We start from the raw sequence: 22481 nt of genomic DNA on the forward strand, positions 1-22481 counted from the left end.
GCTCCAGTTTCAACCTACTACTCATTGGAGTTTTCAACCAAGTTTGTTTCCAAAATAAATGCAGCCAAATCAAGTTGAGAAAAATCAAATGGTACCGACCTTTCTTGAACTGCATTGGCTTGAGGATTTCTCTTCTTTGGCTTCCTACAATCCTTGGCCATGTGATTTGGTTTTCCGCAGTTATAACAAGTGCCTTTGAATTTATTTTTGTTTGGTGGTTATTGGCCTTGTTGTGGTTGCTTCTCAAACTTTCTCTTCTTCCCTTGAAAACTCGATTCAACAATGTTCACCCTTGCTGCCATTTTACTAGCCTTGGCCTCGGTGTTCTTGTTGTCCTCTTCTATTCTCAATCTCACAATGAGATCCTCCAATCCCATCTCATTTCTTTTGTGCTTCAAATAATTCTTGAAGTCCTTCCACAACGGAGGGAGATTCTCGATCAACGCAGCAACTTGGAAAGATTCGCTTAGACTCATTCCTTCCGCATGAATCTCGTGCAAGAGAAGTTGTAGTTCTTGCACTTGACTCATTACAGATTTTGAGTCCACCATCTTGAAGTCCAAAAATCTCCCAACAATGAACTTCTTCAAACCTGCATCCTCCGTCCTGTATTTCTTGTCAAGCATATCCCAAAGTTCCTTGGCGGTCTTAACTTGACAATACACATTGTACAATGCATTGTCAAGTCCATTGAGGATGTAGTTCTTGCACAAGAAATCACTTTGGTTCCATGCATCCAAAGCGGCCCGTCATGTTGGTATCTGTCTCGTTTTCAGCAACGGTGGGAGGATCCTCCTTCAAGAACCTTGACAAACTCAAGGTTGTGAGATAGAAAAGCATCTTTTGTTGCCATCTTTTGAAATCCGCACCAGAAAACTTCTCCGGTTTCTCTCCTTGTGCAACGGTTGCATGTGGTGTTGTAGATGATGATGACATTGATATTCTTCTTACAATTGATCAAAAATTCAAAATTCTTCTTAAGATTGTTGTTTGTGGTATTCAAATATGAGAGGAAAGCAAGAAGAAAACAAAGAATATGGCTTGTAGAGGCAAGTGTTGAACACTTTCTCCTTAAGAAGAATTTGCCCCTCACAATGTGCTAGAGGTTGTGGCAATCTTCTCCCAAGATACAACTACAACTCTTGAGTAATGAGCACTCAAATATTCAAGTTCTATAACAAAGAAATGAAGGAACTCTCTCTTGTTGAAGAAGGAAGAAGAACAATATGCTTATGATATGTTATGTGTAATTTTTTTTTCAATAAATCAAACATATAATGATTTTCATGTTAAAAGACATGATCTTTCATTCATAGGGGTGTCCCTTGACCATTGTAACTGATCACAATCATCAAAAAATGCCAAAGAAATGAAAAAATGTCAGAAAAAGTCAGAAACATCCGAAGGGACGCGTCTGTGCGCGCTACTGAGCAGCGTCTGCTGAGAGCTCTCGGCAGGCGCGCGCGGGTGAACCGCCTGCTACTGTTCATGCCGCTTTTTGTTTTCGTTTTCGTCCCTTACATGTTCCTACTACTATTTTTAAGTTCTTTCAACATTTGATGAACTCATTCCGAGTTTAATTCAGAACTACCGAACTTAATATTCGTTCATTAAGCTTCGTTTCGAATTTTTTCAATCAAACACATTGATTTACTTGCTTAATTTTCATTCATTAAGCATCAAAATTTCAACAATAATAACTGTTAATAGAAAACGCTAACTCAATAATAAAAAAAATCATTTAAATTATATACAAATTATTTTCATTTCAAATTCAGATCAAACCAAATCATTCAAACACACATAAAAATCATCTATGGTAATGGATAAGAAGATAGCAAATGAGGTGGGATGAATGAAGAATCCTTCCAAACCCTAGAATGCAACCGAAGAATTTCTTTAGCTCTTTCTTTCGTCTTGTGACTGCTCTCCACCTGCAGCACCAAACAGAGCTTTGAAACCACCCCAATCTGCATCATTTCATTAAGAATCCTGGAATTTGAGGAATGTTTCGTGATCGAACAGATGATTCTCACTGCCCTCTCGCTCGCCACGTTGGAAACCCTGAGGATTTTCTTGGATACTATAGCCAAGCCTGCTCCGTGTGCCAGCAGCTCAGCTCGGCCCTCGGCGCAGCCACAAAGCTGATCCAACACTGTTAGCACTAGCTCGCAAGCTCGTCTTTCTTCAGTTCCAAGAAGCAATTCGACGAGGGCTGACACAGCGCCGTTCTCCACCGCTTTGATCCGGTTTCTCCCCCATGGACACAGCTCCACTAGCAGCTTCAATGCCGTTTTTGTGGCTTGCTGAGAGATATTGTCCCGTAAAATATGGACTATTTGTTTGTAAATCTCGGGTTTGGATCCAATCAGATGTTTGGGATCCGCCACGTAGAATGCAGATTTCAATAGCATTACGGCGTGTGCTCGGGATTGGCAATCCCCGCTCTCCATTACTTGCATTAGTGACTCCAAAAACCCACCATTATCTGATAAAAATTTCTTAGAATCCGATTCCGATAACTGAATCTGATGAAGAATACTCAACGCTTCACTCTTATTCATCGCATCTTCGTTCTTACTCGCAACTATTACAAGAAATTCAACTGCCCCAGCAGCATGCTGCAGATGGTTTCTGCTGCTCTCGTCCCTGTGCGCAATGGATCGGAGCCCGTGCAGGCAATTGATCTGGGATTTCGGTGAAGCCTTGGCTTCCTGGAGGAGTTTCAGAATCTGGGATTTTTCAACTGGGGCCTTTGGCGTTGGGATTCTTTCATATGCATTGAAAGTGCACCATTCCTGCATAAGTCGCCGGAGAGTATGATTCGGGATGAGATCCGTGCTCGAAAGGTCCTGCTTCGTGACTGGGCAGGTGGAATTCTTGCACTGAAACAGCCATTTTTCGATGCTTTCTCTGTCGTAGGTTATTCCGGTGGAGACCGTGACTGGATCTTTCATCAGCTGCATCGATATTGGACATACAAAATAACAAGGGATCTCGATTTCCTGTGCTTCTTCCATTAATTATATGAAAACTTCTGCAGATGGCAAATCGAACGAAAGATAACAAATCGGTGGTAAATGAAGATATACAGATCCAGCTAGATAAATTTCAACATATATATAATGGAGTGGTCTGAGAATTCGGTAAACGATTGTGTGGGGATTGGGGAAGATAAGGTTTTTATATATATCTATGTATGATGAAAGAAGAAGGGATCAATGCAAGTTGCTGAACTAATTTGGTAATTAAGAGCTGAGCAAGTCAGATATATACATCGATATTCAAAGAAAGGACAGGCAAACGAGAGTTGATAGGCTGACTTTTTCCAAGGTTTTTGAAAAACTCAAAACTTTAAATGCGACAAGACTTTTTCATATTTATGAGTTTTTTTTTTCAAGTTGTGGAAAGATAAACTACTTCTTCAATTTAAATCTCGTCTCAAACTTAAAATTATTACTGTACGTTTTTTCATCACCTGGGCTTCAAATGCAAGATTTTGAAATTAATCTCAAACTTAAGTTTTAAAAAGAAAATGATAAGCATGATTATTTTGAAAATTAAATCACAACTTTTTAATTGAACCTATAAATTATACTAACTAGTAACTATCGAAACTGATCTTATTCTGATGAGAAAAATGATAATTTTTGGAAAGTAAAACAATGCATAAAAACCAACAATCATCTACTCTTGAGTTAGCTGTTAGGGTTGAGCTGGGTTTAAGTTCCAATCGTAAAAGGGTATCAGAGCTCAGGTTCCACCGTTATGTGTTGGACTGCCCATAGTTGGGTCACTCATTCTGCCCATAATTGAGTCATTTGTAAACTTCACGCTCCAAATGTTCATTCCTGGGCGTGAGGAGGGTGTGTTAGTTGTTTCACATCGATTGGATAATATACATGGGAGTTACATATATGGACTTGGACAATCCTCCTCTCTTGAGCTAGCTTTTGGGGTTGAGTTAGGTTCAAGTTTCAATCTTAACACCAATTATGTTCAAACATACATAATAACTTTATTTTCACTTAAACTATGTAATTAATATAATTAAAAATAAATTAAAATCATTGATTATTATTTTAAAAATACCATACTCTACATAAAGTTATAGAAGTTATGATATTAACATGCTTATTTTTCTTGAAAGGTACCCAAATGTTGAAATGTCAACTTCTTTTTGTAATTACTGATATATTATTGTTACACATATGGTGTATAATTTGGTAGATGTGTTAGCAATAATAAATATGGGGGTAGACGACAAGACGTCGGTGCTATATTTCTCGGAATGAGTATTTAGTGTTTAACCCCTTCGTTGACTTTGTAATTAAATTAAGGGACGTATTTCCAGTATTTTTTTTTAATAAAAAACTAATAAATCTGGGTTTTTCAAAGCTCGAGAGCGTGCCATCACATGCCGATGCATGGGCCGACTCCTCGGCATTGTTTCTCGCCGGGGTTCACGCGGTGAAATTCTTCGATCTAATGTTTGCACAATTTACTGAGTTGTGGGTGTGCCAGTTGCTGCAAACATCAACGTATATGAAAAATAATAAAATTTAAGTTCTAAATATTCAAATGATATAGATTTTAAATTCAATCATCAGTTCTAATATCATAAACTAATATGCATTAAAATAAAACAAATTGATTGAAACGATACTAAAAATTGAAGACAACAAACTTCCAACGTTATTTTGTATTTATAATAATATGTTAAAATTTAGAAAATATAAAAGTATAATAAAATTTGATAATCTAGAATGGAAAAGAAGTCAAAATGCTTGGAATTAGACTAAAAAAATAAATTACTTGAAGATGAATTCAGAGAATTTGTTATTGAGCGATTGAGTTGTCCTCCGTTTTTCCTCCTATTACTTCCCAAATTCTATGCGGTTTTCCTATTTTTCCATGATCCACGATTTTCTGATGATTCGTCTTATCTGCGCGCTTCCTGATGTGTGAAAACACTTTGCACTAATGGGCTTTCTCATGTTCACGTTGTCTTCATCAGATGTGTCAATTCGGGTGGATGTGGTGGGTTGGATCGGGTTGAGCAATAGTACTTTTCAAAAATTGCTCAACCTGAACCCAATCCAGTCCGAACCCGAGCCAATCTGATAACTCTCAACTCGAACTTGAACCCGATCAACCCGTATAACCCGATTTTGAAATTTTTAATTAAAATTAAATAAAATTAAATTTAAACAAATAATAACAAAATCTCTTTCATATATATGATTTAAATTTGAAAGTCTAATTGTAGAAAAATAAATTATATTTACTAAATCAAATAAACAATTATTTAAAAAATAAAAAAGTTCAAAATAAATATTAAATTATGAAAATTTATTATATAAATATATAATAAATATTTTTTCAAATATACAATATATGAAATATAAAAAATATTTATTAATTATATTTTAAAAAATATATAAAATTTTCGGGTCAACCAACCCAACCCAACCCAACCCAATCCAACCTCATTTTTTTCGGGTCAGTTATCGGGTCCAATCCGATCTGATCCTAACACGAAAACTCCAAACCCAAACCTGATTTTTTCCTGGTTAAACCGTGTCGGGTTGATATATCGTGTCTTATTTTGACACCCCTAATCTTCATTATTCTTCCCGAGATTGATTAGATTTTGGACTTGTCCAACCTAACTTTAGGCTAAATTAAAATATAGTGACAACACTAAATTCTATATATTAATACTTATATGAGCATGAATAAATTAAACTAGTGTATCTGGCACATTATGTATGTCATATTAAATTTTTTTATGTAAACAAAATTTACTTTATTATAATATAATACTTATATATTAATGATTAAAAAGATTTAGTAAGATGATTTGAACGGGTAGATAAATCAGAGAAAAAATCGTTAAGCGCTGCACAAAAATTATTAATAAACTCACACCAACAAAATTAGCTAACAAATATTATGAATGATAAAATCATAAAGAAATTTTAGTGTCACACTGACATACCAAAATTAGTTAACATAAGTTAGCTAACAAATATTATGAATGATAAAATCATAAAGAAATTTTAGTGTCACACTGACATACCAAAATTAGTTAACATAATGTGCTCAAATTTAATAATATAATATAGATTTATCAATCAATTAAATATATAATATGATTTAGAGCAAAAAATAATAAACTACAAGAACGAAGAGTTGTACTAGCTAGCCTGGTACGTTGGAATATGGGTATCTTTTGACTTCGATTATATAACTTTAACTTAGTTTCAAGAAAATAATAATTATCTTCTATTTTTAAAAAAAGAGAAGAAAAAAGAATCCATTTCTTCTAGCTAGTTAGCTTGACAACGTATCTCAGATTACGTACGTGGTTTGAATTTGGTCGAAATATACCAACTCTTCTCGGCCCTCATGCGCTTAGGCACTATGTTGACATGCTTCTCTACCAATCTTACTCCATGAAAGTCCGAGAGTAGCGCTGAGCTCCTAGCTACACTCTCTGCCATCGCACTTCTGCCATTATCATGTAGAAGTTTCTGTTTTTATTTCCAGATAGCCCAGGCAAAGAATGCGAATTTCTCAAACTCTTCCTTCGACACTTGTGCTTGCATCCATTCACATAAATCCAATGTACTGGTCTTTGATGTTGTCATCAATACATGATAGTAACCAGTGTCCTTCCATAAATGTTTGATGGCAGTACAATAGAATAAAGCGTGAGTCCAAAGCAAAATAGAAAAGAGAGCAAGCCCCACTAACCGGAACATGGTGGTTATGCAGGTTTTGACTGGTGGGGATGATATCTCGAGACACATTCCACCCAAATATTCAAACCTTAGGTGGAAGGGCGAGACTCTAAAAGTAAGGACCTGTTAGATAAGAGGTGAATGAATCTTGAATAATGTGCTTTGAATAATGTGTCATGAGAAGTCTTGTCCTACATTGGGAAATATGTCAAATAAATTCTCCTTTATTAGCTCAAAGTTTGAGCTAGGGGTTTGGGCCCCAAGGGGTACCAGAAGTTTTTGGAAAAGGAGAGGACGCTGATAGGCTGGATCTCGGAAAAACACACGCGTGCGTCCGGCCCGGCCCGGTGCGATTTCTTGACCATATTAATCTTTTTGGACAAAATTCATTTAGAAAATAATTTTTTATTTTCGAAATAGTGTCTCTTAGACCAAACAATGTGTCCTTAGCTTGCGACCCATGTCCGAACCAATGCGTCTCAAGCACGTCCTTTGGCATAGAACCAGTGCGTCCCCTGGTGTGTACGCGTCCCATGGCTTATGTCTTCTGGCAGAAAGGTGTGTCTTCTGGGCAGAAAAGTGTGTCCCTTGGCTTATGACATTCACTCTATAAATGGTCCTCTACAAACATTCGTTGCATACTTTTTTCATCCTCATTTTGCTGCATCCGCTTTCTTTTCAAACCTTGAAAGTTCAAACATACTGTTGTTCACTGCTTTCCAGAATCTGCTGTGCTGCGCTTTCTGAATTAAGTCGTTGTATCTTAGAGACGTTTTCCGCCAACGTAAAGCACTAGTATACGGGCAATTCGTCTTGCGGACAGATGATACATCCTTGCCTCGACTTACTGTTATTCGTTGTTGCATGTTATTCAGAGTACCAACAAGACCACCAACAATGAAGTGCATGCTCCGCTAATTTTCAGGGGGTGAGAATAACCCCCTCTGTAGCCGATATCCATCTCGTACAGAATATTGTCCCTTACTATCAAAGTGCCAAAAACTAGTATCACATGAAGGTTGGACATCTATAGCTATCTTCAGTATTTATCCGGCCACATAAGGATTGAAATAGTTCAAAACAGATCATGGTTCCAGCAACCCTCCCTGATCAATGAGCATACCTTTGAATCCCTCTGCCATACCCCATTGGGCTGCCACTCTCGAAAACAATCTAGGTATCCATTTATCCTCAATAATAAGTATGGATTTTCTATCCCCAACTCGCCAAAAGAATGGTTCTGCTCCAAAGGAGTGACCTCCAAATATAAGATGGATTGCTGCACAGTCCTGCATTCATGACATTCCCAAATTTAAAGTAACGGCCCTTGAGAACTCGAGTTGCTAATGACTCCAGATATAGGATGATACGCCAGATTTGTTTCGCTAGGAGTGCTCGAATCAATTTGTCCATCTTCCGGAAACCCAAACCCCCTCACTTTAGGCTTCCAAAGGGAATCCCAAGAGCGCCAGTGCATTTCCCGTTTACACTTTAATGAAACTGTCAGCAGTCCTAAGTACAGCTCACGACATTGAATCACTAGGATGGTCACTATTGATTTGAATGTCTCAATCAACAATGGATTTGTGTCTGGGCTAAAAGAGAGGGCTGATTTCTCATAACTAATAAGTTGACCGAAAGCACACTCATAGAGATATAACATTCCTTGACTCGCATCCCCCTCTTCCACAATCGCCAAATTCAATTCATTGAATTGAACATCTCACAGGAACATAGAATCCAACGCTTGTGTGAGCATTAATTGTTTAAGAATACAGCTAGTCGTGTGTTCACAACTTAATGTGATTTAGAAAACATTTGTTACTATTTGGGCTTACCCTAATTAGTCTCATTCTTTTCATCAACTCTTTGATCAACAATGTTAGAACTCAAATCTGATTACACCCTTAGGGTCATGGTAAGAGCGTCTAGCAGCATCGTCCAATGATCTCCTGGGTATCACTAATAATACCTGCAAAAACCTTAAATTATGGTTAAGGTACAATAATGTCCTTTCAAATCATATATCCCGATCGAATTTGCAGCCATTGGTATATCGAGATTTACAAATGAATTCGACAACGATGTGATACATCTTTGAATAATAATAGTGACATGGTATATGCAACTGATAAAACGTCTTTCCAAAATACATGTCTTACTCTGACCATATATTCTTTGTAGTATTCGCTCATTAAATCACATAAGATATCTTCATTCGTAGGCGAGTGGTGAATCCCAAACTATAATGCATTGGCTTCTACTTATTTCGAAAATATACCCAACTTATCACCTGATGACCCTCAACGAATCGGTATACGGATCAAAGTCCATACTAGTACGTAGAGCCTTCACGTTGTCCTGGGTTAAATGACTAATGTTGTACAATCATAACCACAGACTCTTACACTCGATAAGTGATAACCACTTGAAAAATCCGAGAAATGTTTGTTGAGTGCATCATCAAATGATCACTTATGTGCATGAATGGACATCTTCGTGCCCTTACAAATAAAACGCGACGTTTACATCACAGATGCTAGAATCGAGCTCGAGCAGTTTTTATCCTTATTTTAGAATTTGAATCATCTATGAACTGGTTTAGAATATATAGCACGCTTCCTAATAAGTTCCAAAATCTTACTTTGAGAGCATATCTCATGGTATCTGTTGTATATTCAATTACTTTATCTATGCAGCTTGTATGAATACAGATAAAGTAAATGTCAAAATAATATAAAATTATAAAATATTATGAAAATAAATATTGTTGTATATAAAAATCAATAAAAACCAAAACCACAAGTTAGCTCATTGAACATGTAAACTAACGGCTTGAATATATCGCCACATAGTTGCGCTTAGTGGGTATTCCACCGGTTATAAGAGGTATTAATCTGGCTAAGGTTTATTTCTTAATATTTCTTGAGTTCTGATTTTCTAAATAATGGGATAAGTCATAATCAATCACATCCTTTCTCATAAGAATATTCCGAATCCGGTATTTGTCTTTGACCTTTCATCTCCATGTTTAGGGCATCTGTATGTGTCTGAGCTCACTGTTTCAATAGCCACAAAATAAGAGGACACACTCAAACAATAGTGCTGTAATATATGATATTGTATTGATTGAAATAAAATGAAGTATTTCCCTGAGATGAATCTCTGTACAAGCAATGAAATTGTTCCCCTAGCCACTGCTAGTATTCTCAACAAACGAGATGACAAATGACATAATGCATAACTGTTCTTTCCCTCATATTTAAATCCCCTCAAGACTCCGTTAAATTGGCGAACAAGGCTGCAGATAACCATTGGTTAGTTCTTAAAGTTTATCTGCCCCTTGTATGTAACCTTCTACTGTATTAATCAACCATACGATTTACACTTGCAATATTGTTTTCTTTCACTTACATTTCAAACGATTGATCTTTGTCTATATAAAGTTGCGGTTCACACTTAGGATCTGATGAACCATATCATGATGTAGGAATATTTGCATTTCTTCTGTGATCCACCTGTTTATCTAGTCTCCTTGAGTTCAAGAACCATTTTGCTGGATGAAAACTTGATTCCAAATATAGTTTTCAAAAGATTCTAAGTGCACGATCGTTATAGAACTGTCCAAAAGAGACAATCAGAATAATTTATACGATCCCTTAAATACAGATTTCTGATGCTGGCTTTCTTGGTTCTGCTGGAAATCATGATACACTGCCAACCTCTTCTTGCTGTTCAAATTATATCCCTCATCTTGATGCGAATTTAAGGCTCTACTGGTTTATAATTCGCCTATTGCTACGGGATGTACAAAGCACGCAAGAATGTAAAAACATGCGCCAATGACGTGATAGTGAAATGGATGAGTCGGGTAAGAGGCTCTACCGGATCAAATCAATAATTTAGTGTTTAGGGATTTGAGTGGAGATATTGGCTTCGATAACAACTGCAAACAAGAAAGTAATTCGTGAATGGGCGTCGGAGGAGTGTCCGGCGTAACCACTCCGATGCTTAAGTCAGCAGGTTGAAGATGAACACCAGCGAATATATGGGAGAATATATGTAAATGCTTTAGAGTTCAAATATTTCAGAATTTGTAAATTACATTAATAACTGCTATTTATAGTAGAAAAATGGGGTAGGTACCCCGTTTCCAGTGCCACCTACTATGTATGGCAAGTCGGCCGCCCATACTATAGGTTCTAATGACTTTTAGAACACTCCAAACCCATGTTGCTCTGACAGATTAGACAGCTTGCATCAATCACAATCGAGTGTGGCAAAATTCTCGAGGTGGCCCGGTTGTAAGTACCCGGGTGCTTATATGAGGGCCCAGACTATTGATTACTCAGAAAGATAAGAAATGTCCGGCTAGTGAGGAAAAATATCCGACATATTGGCTATAATCTGGACTATCCAAATAATAACCCGGGTCATTCATGACCCGGATCCTTATGGAGATATCAATGACATTAGAAGAATATTCTACACGGGCTGAGTGACATTTAGTTTTGCAAATTTTGAAAGAACGAACATTTATGATCTTTGATCATTTGTGTGGTCGTATTCTTCAGAGATTTAATCAGGATGTGATGATCCTCCTCGTTTTGTTAAATATTTGTTTATTTTATTAGTTCTATTTTGCCAATAATTAGATCCATTGAATTTTATCGAATTTCTAAGTTCTTTACAGGGGGTCAACTAAAGACTAATTCGATATTTTCCTAAAATGGCGCTCTCCCTCTCGCAAGTTAACAGTCCTTTAACCTATAATGATGTGGCATTCATCCTTCTGCCACTAAATGTTGTGGAACACACAACCATTTAACACGTTGATAGACAAAGAGCCGCAGGTTCTACGCTTGTTTTCACGCATAACGTCTTAAATCTATACTATCTATTTTATTATTTTATTAAATTTAATATACTTAGAATAACTAACTTTAATATCATAGTCTGTTTTAATAATTATATATTATATATTAATAAAATGTTAAAATTTTAATACAAATTATATGTAATTCAACAGATAAAATCGTTTTATTGAGTTTATGTTATAAATTCAATTTTTATTGAGATTATTTTTTTATTCTTTTATTTTTCAATTTATTTTTTAATTTATATATCAAAATTAAAATATAGTTATTTGCTATTTTTTATAATAATATTTTGATCCTTATTTAAATATAAATCAATTAAATTATAAAAAATATTATATAAGCGCACAACTCGTGCATAGTCCACTAGTCCATATTAAAGTTGAGTTCAAATGATAAGAACATTGGAGTACCTGAGCAAACTACTCAAGAAATTTACGTAACGATGTCAGTCACGGGTAAACATGGTTCTCCATACTTGCCAAACAAATCAACAGAAGGGGCAACGAGGCATATTGTACACTGCAAAAAGCTAAAACTAAACACCAGGCACTCATAGAGAAAATGATAGAATTATGTAGTCATAAAAGGTCACAATCATCAGGTCGGACATAGTTTCAAGAAACAAAAACTTCTGCGATAACATTCTTCTAATTCAGAAGATCATCTCTGCATCCCCACTGAATCATTACTGCTGAGCACATTGCACTCTTTGGGCTCCTCCATGCGTATCATCATCTTCATCATGAGCTTCCTGCTGCTGAACCTGCTTCCTTCTCATTTCTTCCTCAATGTTGACATCATGCAGAGTTGTCTCCTCGCATTCATCGATTTCCATGTCTGTCAGCTGTGAAAGAGGTTTGGGAGGAAGAATTTTCTCCAAGGCCTGAACTTGATCTGGAATTAGTGTATCTGGGAACTCAACGTCGAAATGAATATACAGTTTACCCTTCATGAATGGCCTTTGATACATTGGCATTCCTTCATCATTGATGGCCTTGTAAGAACCTGCAAGAATATCATGCACAAAGAGAAGCGTGTGAGTAGTGCTATTAAACTAGTACGCTGATAGTTCGTGAACCAGAGCTTATAATAAATACGTTTACCTGGCTTCATGACCTCCCCAGGTTGTGATTTAATAAGTAGCTGTCTACCGTCCAAGTGAGTTAATACAAATTGGAATCCACACAATGCCTCAGTCAGGGAAAGCGTATGATCCACAAAAAGCTCATCACTCTTTCTCTTGAATTTAGGATGCTCCTTCTGTTGGAGTACAAACACTATGTCTCCAGTGACCGTGTCAGGCTGCAATAGAATCACAAATTTGAGAACATGTTGATTCTGCAAAATTCAGCAAGCATATTAACTAATACTACTAAAGAACACAGAAGGATATGCCAACATACAGCCTCATCAGCTTCTCCTGGGAATGTCACTTTCTGTCCGTTCTGCATGCCCTTTTCAACATGGACTTCCAAGACCTTCTTCTCCTGAACAACCTTCTCACCTTTGCACTGGGGGCAACGATCTTTATCATTAATAGACTCTCCAGATCCTTTGCATTCATTGCAAGGATGCTGCATTTGCTGGATCATTCCAGGCCCAAGCTGCCTAATTGTGACCTTCATACCAGATCCTTGACAACCTGTGCACTTCATTGAAGCTCCTGATTTTGATCCTTTGCTGCAGGAATTAAAGATCAACAGGTAAGCTTAAAAACAAGATAAAAAAAGTAAACTGTGCGACCAACAAAAATTCCACAGCAACGGACACGAGCACAAAAAAGGTGAATCCCTACCCATTACATTTCGAGCATAGTACATTACGGGATAGTGAAAGCTTCTTAGTTGTTCCCGCATACAGCTCCTCAAGAGACACCTTCAACGGATGTACTACATCCTCACCCCTCCTTTGCCTTCGACCTCTGGAGCTACCACCCCCTGGTACCAACAACATAAGCATTTAGAAAAAAGATGAGCAACCAAATAAAGCAAAAACGCAAGTGTGAGATCAATGTGTACTGAAAATGTCCCAGACCTCCAAACGGGCTCCCACCGAAGAAGGATGAGAATATATCAAATGGGTCGTGCATGCCACCACCGCCTCCCATTCCTTCTTTAAGTGCATCCTCACCATACTGATCGTATATATCACGTTTTTCAGGATCACTGAGCACCTCATAAGCATGGGCAAGCTCCTTGAACTGCAACGTAAAACCCATTTCATTAGGATTCAATTCTGAGCGAATAATAACAATAATAAAAAACAGCTCCCAGACAATTTTAACAACAATACAACATGCCAACCAAGAGACAGCTCTATCACAATATTTCCCACAATAACAAGCTAAATACCGATCAGCTAATAGATTCAATACACAGCCTGTCAATGCAAAGGCAAAAACTCAAAAAGAAAAACACTTTTAGGCCAACAATCACATTCGCTAGTCCTGATGTGAAGATGCATTGTGTGTTACAGTTGCGATAACTGCAAACAAACTGTTCGTACTTAATAGCCAATTCAATTGGAAAGATTTCGATATATAAATCTCACAACAACCCCAGGAATTCATGTAGGACTTCAGCATTAATAGAGGTATGAAATTCATTGATTTTGTGTCATTTTCGTTCAAATATTTTTCTTGGATAAGATTTTATATATCGAAAACACACCATGTTGTGGTTTAAAAACATTCAATTCATGCTTCTATACACGTACAACAATCTGATGAAATGTATTTCTTGAAATTCAATTTCACCCAATTTGAATATTTTTTAGTCGTGCGAAGTCGTCCAAGGGTCCCAAAATCGATATTGAGATTAATGGGATGTTGAAAGTGCCTTTATATGCTAATAAATTGGTTTGTACTTCGATGGTTACAAATGTCAGATATTGAATTCGAAAAAGAAAAATTGTCAAACAAATCGCTCAATATCCACCATTCTTCACAAACAATCTTAAGTTTGAAGAGGCATTAAATAACAACTGTCAAATCTGTAAACTACAATATTAAAGATCCAAAGCCCATCAACGCCAAAGAAAAAACATTCATCGCTCAGAGATCACGTCTGCCCATTAAGAATCGGCAAATAATCAAAGAAGTACAACAATCGCGTACATATTGAAATCATACATGAATCCACAGCGTAAATTTTTAACCCAATTTACCAGCAAAAATCTAGATCAACGAAAGGAATTCAGTGTAATTACCTTCTCGGGATCACCTCCCTTATCAGGATGATTTTTAATAGCTGCTTTTTTATACGCCTTCTTCAAATCATCAGGCGACGCGGTTTTGGGCAACCCGAGAATCTCATAATACCTCGAATTGTCACTTTTCTTCGGCGCCCTCCCAAACATCCTTTATCAAGCAAACACAGCTTGTATCGAGTCGATTGACCTAATAAGCAACCAGAACGAGAAACAGAATTTAGTTCTTCGGAAACAAAGAGGCTGCTAACTGAATTTTTCTTGATAGGGTAGATGTATGTGGCTTTATGTATATATATATACTAGATAGTGCTTTCCCACGGTGGAGATTGAGAAACAAACGGATCCAGGCCGTTGAACTTTAAACTGGCGGGTTGCTTTGGTAGAAGGATCTAGAATTCTCCATCTGTTTCTTTCCGCTTTCCCTTTTAATTAATTTTAGTAAAATTTACAAGTACCCAGTGGGGTGGTGAGATCTAATTTCGAATAACGTGAGATTAGAACCGACGTCTTTGTACTGTAAGGGCACCCACGACCCATTTAACACTCCACTCTCACATGAGGATAGGGTGTGTCAGTTTATTTTTTAAAAAAATTGGACAATTAGCGACGGTGTTTGAGTTTTTCAGAATCCGTCGCTGATTTGCTGATACGCGGGCCCCATGTATTTTGAATTATTTTAATTATATTTTATATTTTATGAACGCCCCTCTGTCCGGTTATTTTTTTAATAAAATTGGACATTTAGCGACGGTTTTGAAAAAACTGTCGCTATTTGCGACGGATTTCCACAAACTATGTCATTATTATTCGCCAGTTGGATATTGTCCATTATCATTAATTAGATTGTGAAACGCTGATGATGTTCAACGCCTTTTTCAAATGTATGATGAAAGGCACGGGTTTCCTGGAATGTTGGGCAGTCTTGATTGCATGCACTGGGAATGGAAAAATTGCCCAGTTGGTTGAAAAGGCCAGTTTACAAGAGGTCCAGCTCGTTATTGATGCAGAAAAAAGTTAAAATATATTATGTTAGCATGCACTATTTTACATAACATGATTGTCGAAGATGAAGGGGTTCACGTGACAAATTGATACAACGATGAAGGTGACGAACCCGCACAACCCGTCCATGGCTCAAACCGAGGATTTCATGAATATCTCCGAACAAATTCCGAAATACGTGACACTCATGTGCATCACCAACTTCGTGCCGACTTAGTTGAACATATTTGGTCACAATACAACAACAATCCTTGAATTAGTATTTTGCATCTTCTCTTAAGTTTAATTTATTTTCTTTTATTTTTATGCAAGTGTTATTTATTATTATATGTCGTACCGTTTTATTTTAGGTTTATAATAAATTTTTAATTTTAAATAAGTGACACTCGTAAAATTAAATTAGTTTATGTATTAAATATATAAAAACATGTTATTATTAATATAAAATAATAATAATTTAAATTTATTAAAAAATTTGAAATTGAATTTATTTAATTTAAAATAAGAGTAAGATAAATGAGTGGACAGCGGGACTTACAAATAATGAGTGTGAATGTTAAAATGAATGTGGGAGAATAGATGTGTTAATGTAATGTGTATGTGGCATGTGGACCCTACGATTTTTTATGAGGTGGTGGGTGTTATAACACCCACCAATGCGGGTGGTCTAAGTGAGATGTTTTTGCCACGTCATCTATATTCGATTATATTTTATGATTAAGAATTACTCGTATGAGACAATATCAAGGGTCGTATTTTGTGAGACGGATCTTATATTTGGGTAATCCATGAAAAAATAATATTTTTTTATACTAAGAGTATTATTTTTTATTGTGAATATCGATAGGGTTGATCTGTCTCAGATAAAGATTCGTGAAACCGTCTCACAAGAAACCTACTCTAAAATAATATGTCAAATTCTAGATTCATATATTACATAGAGTAGATCTCTTGTGAGACAGTCTCACGAATCTTTATCTGTGAGACGGATCAATCCTACCAATATTCACGATAAAAAATAATATTCTTAACATAAAAATAATATTTTTTCATGATGATCCAAATAAGATATCTGTCCCACAAAATATGACATGTGAAACTGTCTAACACAAGTTTTTGCCTATTACATGTTAGATATATATATTATAATGAATTTTAAATGATATTATTATTGCGGTCGACTATCAATCTATCTTATGAAGAACTTTGCTATGAATAACTGCATGCATTTACTGATCGATTTCGTGCTCGTCTAGATTCATATATTACGTATTAGTTATATAAATTATAATAGATTTCAAATAAAATTATTATTACGGTAGACTGTCAATCTATCTTAGGAAAAGCTTTGCTATGAATAATTGCGTGCATTTAAGGAAGTAACTCTCATTTACTGATCGATTTCGTGCTCGACTTGCTATTATTACATGGATTGTTCTACTCGGACTGCTATTTCGAACCCATTTCAATGTGTCTGAAAATTGGCCCCAAAAGCAACCCATGTGGAACGTTCACTATTCTTGTAAATAACTTTTATTTAGAAAAAGTAAGGCGTAAAAATAATATAAACAAATTTAACCTTTTAAGATACTTAACAAATAAAAAATAAATCATTCATTCACATCTCAAAATTTCATACAAGTATATGTCAAATTTAAGATAATAATATGTTAAAATGTGTATTATTATTTGCAAGATTAACATTAATAATAATAATAATAACACAATTGAATTAGAAGATATGTAAATTAAGAGTAAAATATCAACATAGTATACACCCATCGGATTTTTGTCATATTTTTTAATAGTAAAATTTAGCCAACAAACAAAAAATTAATATACTCATGTCGGGGAACGTACATTAGACTGCGCATGTTTTTACGCCTAATGAATTCAATCCTCGGATAATAAAGTTGAGTTCAGATGATGAATACGTCGGAGTACCTGAGCAAGCCACTCTAGAAATTTACGTAATTATGTCAATCACATTAAACATGGTTCTCCGTGCATGAAAAACAAATCCACGGTACGGGATTATGTAGAAAATGACAGAATTATGCAGTCATAAAGATCACAATCCTTGGGGCCAGACATAGTTTCAATAAATAAAAACTACTCCGATAACATTTGCAACACCTCTAATTCAGACGATCATCTCTCTGCCCCCTCTGAATCATTATTGCTGAGCACATTGTACTCTTTGGGCTCCTCCATGCATATCATCATCTTCATCGTAAGCTTCTTGCTGCTGAGCCTGTTTCCTTCTCATTTCTTCCTCAATGTTGACATCAAGCAGAGTAGTCTCCTCGCACTCATCGATTTCCATGTCTGTCAGCTGTGAAACAGGCTTGGGAGGAAGAATTTTCTCCAAGGCCTGAACTTGATCTGGAATTAGCGTATCTGGGAACTCAACGTCGAAATGAATATACAGTTTACCCTTCATGAATGGTCTTTGATACATTGGCATTCCTTCATCGTTAATGGCCTTGTAAGAACCTGCAAGAAGATTATGCACAAAGAGAAACATGTGAGTGATGCGTATAAACTAGTACATTGATTGTTCGTGATCCAGAGCTTAAAACTAAACGTGTTACCTGGCTTCAAGACCTCCCCAGGTTGTGATTTGATAAGTAGCTGTCTACTGTCTAAGTGAGTTAATACAAATTGGAATCCACACAATGCCTCAGTCAGGGAAAGTGTGTGATCCACAAAAAGGTCGTCACTTTTCCTCTTGAATTTAGGATGTTCTTTCTGCTGAAGTACAAATACTATGTCTCCAGTGACTGTGTCAGGCTGCAATAGAAACACAAATTTGAGAACATGTTAATTCTGCAAAATTCAGCAAGCATATTAATTAATACTACTAAAGAACACAGAAGGATATGCCAACATACCGCCTCATCAGCTTCTCCTGGGAATGTCACTTTCTGTCCGTTCTGCATGCCCTTTTCAACATGGACTTCCAAGACCTTCTTCTCCTGAACAACCTTCTCACCTTTGCACTGGGGGCAACGATCTCTATCATTAATAGACTCTCCAGTGCCTTTGCATTCATTGCAAGGATGCTGCATTTGCTGAATCATTCCAGGCCCAAGCTGCCTAATTGTGACCTTCATACCAGATCCTTGACACCCTGTGCACTTCATTGAAGCTCCTGATTTTGATCCTTTCCTGCAGAATTTGAAGATTAACAGGTAAGTTTAAAAACAAGATAGAAAGAAGTAAATGTGCAACCAACAAAATTCCACAGCAACACACTCAGCGCAAAAAAAAAGAGTGTGAATCCATACCCATTACATTTCGAGCATAGTACATTACGGGATAGTGAAAGCTTTTTACTTGTTCCAGCATACAGCTCCTCGAGAGACACCTTCAACGGATGTACTACATCCTCACCCCTCCTTTGTCTTCGACCTCTGCTGCTACCACCCCCTGGTACCACCGACACAAGCATTTAAAAAAAATAAGCAACCAAATAAAGCAAAAACGCAATTGTGAAATCAATGTGTACTGAAAATGTCCCAGACCTCCAAACGGGCTCCCACCGAAGAAGGATGAGAAGATATCAAATGGGTCGTGCATGCCACCACCGCCTCCCAATCCTTCTTTAAGCGCATCCTCACCATACTGATCGTATAAATCACGTTTTTCAGGATCACTGAGCACCTCATAAGCATGGGCAAGCTCCTTGAACTGCATCATAAAACCCATTTCATTAGGATTCAACTCTGAGCGAAAAATAACAATAATAAAAAACAGCTCGCGGACAAAGTTACGACAGAAACACACAGCATATTAACCAAGAGAAAGCTCTATCACAAAAATTTCCCACAATCACAAGCTAAATACCGCACAGCTAATAGATCCATTACACAACCTGTCAATGCAAAGGCAAAAACCCAAAAAGAAAAACACTTATTGGTCGACATCACATTCACTTGTCCTGATGTGAAGATGCTATTGTGCGTCACAGTTGCGATAAAACAAATCGCTCAATATCAATCATTATTCACAAATGTTAAGTTATACTAGGCATTAAACAACTGCCAAACTTGTAAACTACCATGTTTGAGATCCAAAGCCCATCAACGCCAAATATAAAAATTAAAAAACTTTCATCACTCAGAGATCGCGTCTGCCCATTAAGAATCATCAAACAATCAATAAAGTACAACAATCGCGGACATATTGAAATCATGTATCAATCCACCGTGTCAATTTTTAACCCAATTTACGAGCAAAAATCTAAATCAACGAAAGGAATTCAGTGTAATTACCTTCTCGGGATCACCTCCCTTATCGGGATGATTTTTAATAGCTGCTTTTTTATAAGCCTTCTTCAAATCATCAGGCGACGCGGTTTTCGGCACCCCGAGGATCTCATAATACCTCGAATTGTCACTTTTCTTCGGCGCCCTCCCAAACATCCTTGATCTCAATCAAACACACCTAGTATCGAATCAATTAACCTAATAAGCAACCAAATCGAGAAACAGAATTGATTTCTTCGGAGGTAGGAAACAAAGAGGCTGCCAACTGAATTTTTCGAAGTAGGGCAGATGCTTATGGCTTTATATATAGTTGTTTTTCCACGGTGAATATTGAGAAACAAACAGATCCTAGCCATTGAATTTAGACTGGCGGGTTCTCTCTTTTTGCGCTCTCTTTTAAATTAATAATTTAATCTTGGTTTAGTGGGAAAGTAGGATGTCGGTCGATTAAAATCAACGGTGTAGATGTTTCAACGGATGATTTTTTGATAAATTTATTGAAGTGACCACGTTTTTAACGACTTTTATTATTTCTAGAAAACGTGTGGCATGTACACACGACACTAGGTTGCTTCCAAAGTTGAAATCAAAGTTATTTGAGGTCATCTAGTCTTATTTGTAAGGGCATCTCTTACGGTGCAAAGATGGGCTTCAATGGAGGCCGTGTTGTTGTGGTCAAGTTGCGCTATTTTGACCAAGATAGAGCAACCTCCACTTCTGCTCCAAATTCTCCTCTTCACCAAAGTACTTATTTTTTTAAATTTTTTTTTGTTTTAATTATTATAAATATGTATTAATTTTATTATTTAAAAATAATAAATATTGATTTATAAAATGATTTGATTTAATGAATAATTAAGGAATAATTTGATTTAATGATTTATAAATAATATAACTAAAAATAATATTTCGGGAATATTCTTTTTGGGGTAAGATTTGAAGTAAATGAGTTAAAATTGATGTTGTATTTAGTGCAGCAATCGCACTATTTTAGTGTAAAATTTACACTAAAATAAATTTTGTGGTTGGAAATGACCTAAACAACAGTATAATGGAATTGAAACTTTTTTTGTGTTACTTTTTAATTGTTTCAGTGTGATCACATGTATAAGAATTCTTAAAAATCACATTTCCCAATTTTCTATAACACCTGAAAGGGTCCAAAAAAAATAGCTATGCTACTATGCGAGCCACTCCCAACAAAATACAAAGCACCCCAGATTTATTCCTCTGTTGTCCGATGATTTCTATTTCATTAAATTACATGTTAATTATGATTAGGATTTACGTGCCCATAATGTAAAATATTTATCCATTTTCATTTATTTATCTCACTTTACTGTACTAAATTAATTTGTCATTCTCTCTCAATTTATAATTTATTTTGCATATCTTTCATATAAAAATATTTTTCGAATAATTTTTAAAGTTTTTAATTTTCAGGTTTTCTCTAGGATTTTTATTCTAAAAACTTTTAACCACGAAAATGTATATACTTATATCTGGTGCAAATAAATTGGTGGTATGTGAATATTTAGTTAATAATTATGAGTTCGATTTCTTCTATTAATATTGTGGGGACCCGGACGCTAATCATGTTCTTAATCCTCATTAAGACAATTTAATCAATGATAATAAACATGGTCTAATTTTTTTTTTTTAAATACAAAGCGGAAACGTTATGTAAATCAATCTGAATTACATATTAAATACAAACATACAAATCATGTATTGTCTACAATAATTCACTAGGTTCAACTACATATCAGTACTGACTCCTAATTTACTTCTGAGCCCGGATCTCCACGTTATCTAGTCCAGCCTCGTTCTCTTCTTGTCCCTGATCCTGTCCCACCTGTTGTCATGCACACATACAAACAAGACAACAGCCGGATAACTCCGGTGAGAATTACATTCTCAGTATAAATCATGTATACATGCAATCATATAAACAATATGAAAGCATATAACAGATATTCATAACATGTATCAAAGTCAGAAGCATGAATCAAATATTCATCACATGTATTATAATCCTAAACATGAATCAATATCAAGAATAAATTATATTCTAAACATATATCATCATCAGGAACATAATTCCATATCAAGCAATGAATCACTCTCCGTGATTCTCAGACTCAAACTCGACTCAGTCCTAATCTAGGGATCCCGATCGGAATAAGAACCTACACTCCCGATCGGGGTGGTGGTATGTTCTTATTCACGGACTTTGGCTCTTTCCATATCGAACACCAGTAATAGAAGAAACTCCAATTCTATCCACTCCGATATAGCCAAACGTCCGGTGTCTTGACCTAACCGTCACAGACTTTGGCATTTTCACCAATATCCTATCTTGTGACAACGTG

The 22481-nt window shown here is 36.1% G+C and overlaps 2 protein-coding genes, 1 long non-coding RNA gene and 1 pseudogene across 3 annotated transcripts; 1 reads left to right on the forward strand and 3 right to left on the reverse strand.

Annotated features, from left to right (window-relative positions):
- Window positions 1-1736: 1736 nt before the first annotated feature.
- On the reverse strand, window positions 1737-3222 carry LOC142554505 (E3 ubiquitin-protein ligase PUB23-like). Its single transcript, XM_075665174.1, has one exon. It carries the CDS (start codon window positions 3018-3020, stop codon window positions 1815-1817), a length of 1206 nt encoding a protein of 401 aa, XP_075521289.1. The 5' UTR covers window positions 3021-3222; the 3' UTR covers window positions 1737-1814.
- Window positions 3223-11326: 8104 nt separating this feature from the next.
- On the forward strand, window positions 11327-12370 carry LOC142553584 (uncharacterized). The gene is made up of 2 exons (XR_012821962.1): window positions 11327-11625; window positions 11986-12370. It is a non-coding gene; the product is annotated as an uncharacterized LOC142553584 (long non-coding RNA).
- Window positions 12034-15153, reverse strand: LOC142553583 (dnaJ protein homolog ANJ1-like). The gene is made up of 6 exons (XM_075663929.1): window positions 14834-15153; window positions 13661-13826; window positions 13422-13563; window positions 13030-13306; window positions 12730-12928; window positions 12034-12631 (listed from the first exon to the last, which is right to left on the reverse strand). The coding sequence occupies exons 1-6, from the start codon at window positions 14981-14983 to the stop codon at window positions 12312-12314; spliced, it is 1254 nt and encodes a 417-aa protein (XP_075520044.1). The 5' UTR covers window positions 14984-15153; the 3' UTR covers window positions 12034-12311.
- Window positions 15154-17803: 2650 nt separating this feature from the next.
- On the reverse strand, window positions 17804-20400 carry LOC142553585 (dnaJ protein homolog; annotated as a pseudogene).
- Between the last annotated feature and the right edge of the window lie 2081 nt (window positions 20401-22481).

The sequence above is a fragment of the Primulina tabacum genome, chromosome 8, assembly GCF_025594145.1.
Source record: "Primulina tabacum isolate GXHZ01 chromosome 8, ASM2559414v2, whole genome shotgun sequence".
Lineage (NCBI taxonomy): Eukaryota > Viridiplantae > Streptophyta > Magnoliopsida > Lamiales > Gesneriaceae > Primulina > Primulina tabacum.

Coding starts and splice junctions, on each gene's coding strand:
- LOC142554505 (XM_075665174.1), bottom strand. CDS start 3,020: ATGGAAGAAGCACAGGAAATCGAGATCCCTTGTTATTTTGTATGTCCA.
- LOC142553583 (XM_075663929.1), bottom strand. CDS start 14,983: ATGTTTGGGAGGGCGCCGAAGAAAAGTGACAATTCGAGGTATTATGAG. Junction 13,827..14,833: donor AGGGAGGTGATCCCGAGAAG/GTAATTACACTG, acceptor TTTACGTTGCAG/TTCAAGGAGCTTGCCCATGC. Junction 13,564..13,660: donor CGGTGGGAGCCCGTTTGGAG/GTCTGGGACATT, acceptor TGTTGGTACCAG/GGGGTGGTAGCTCCAGAGGT.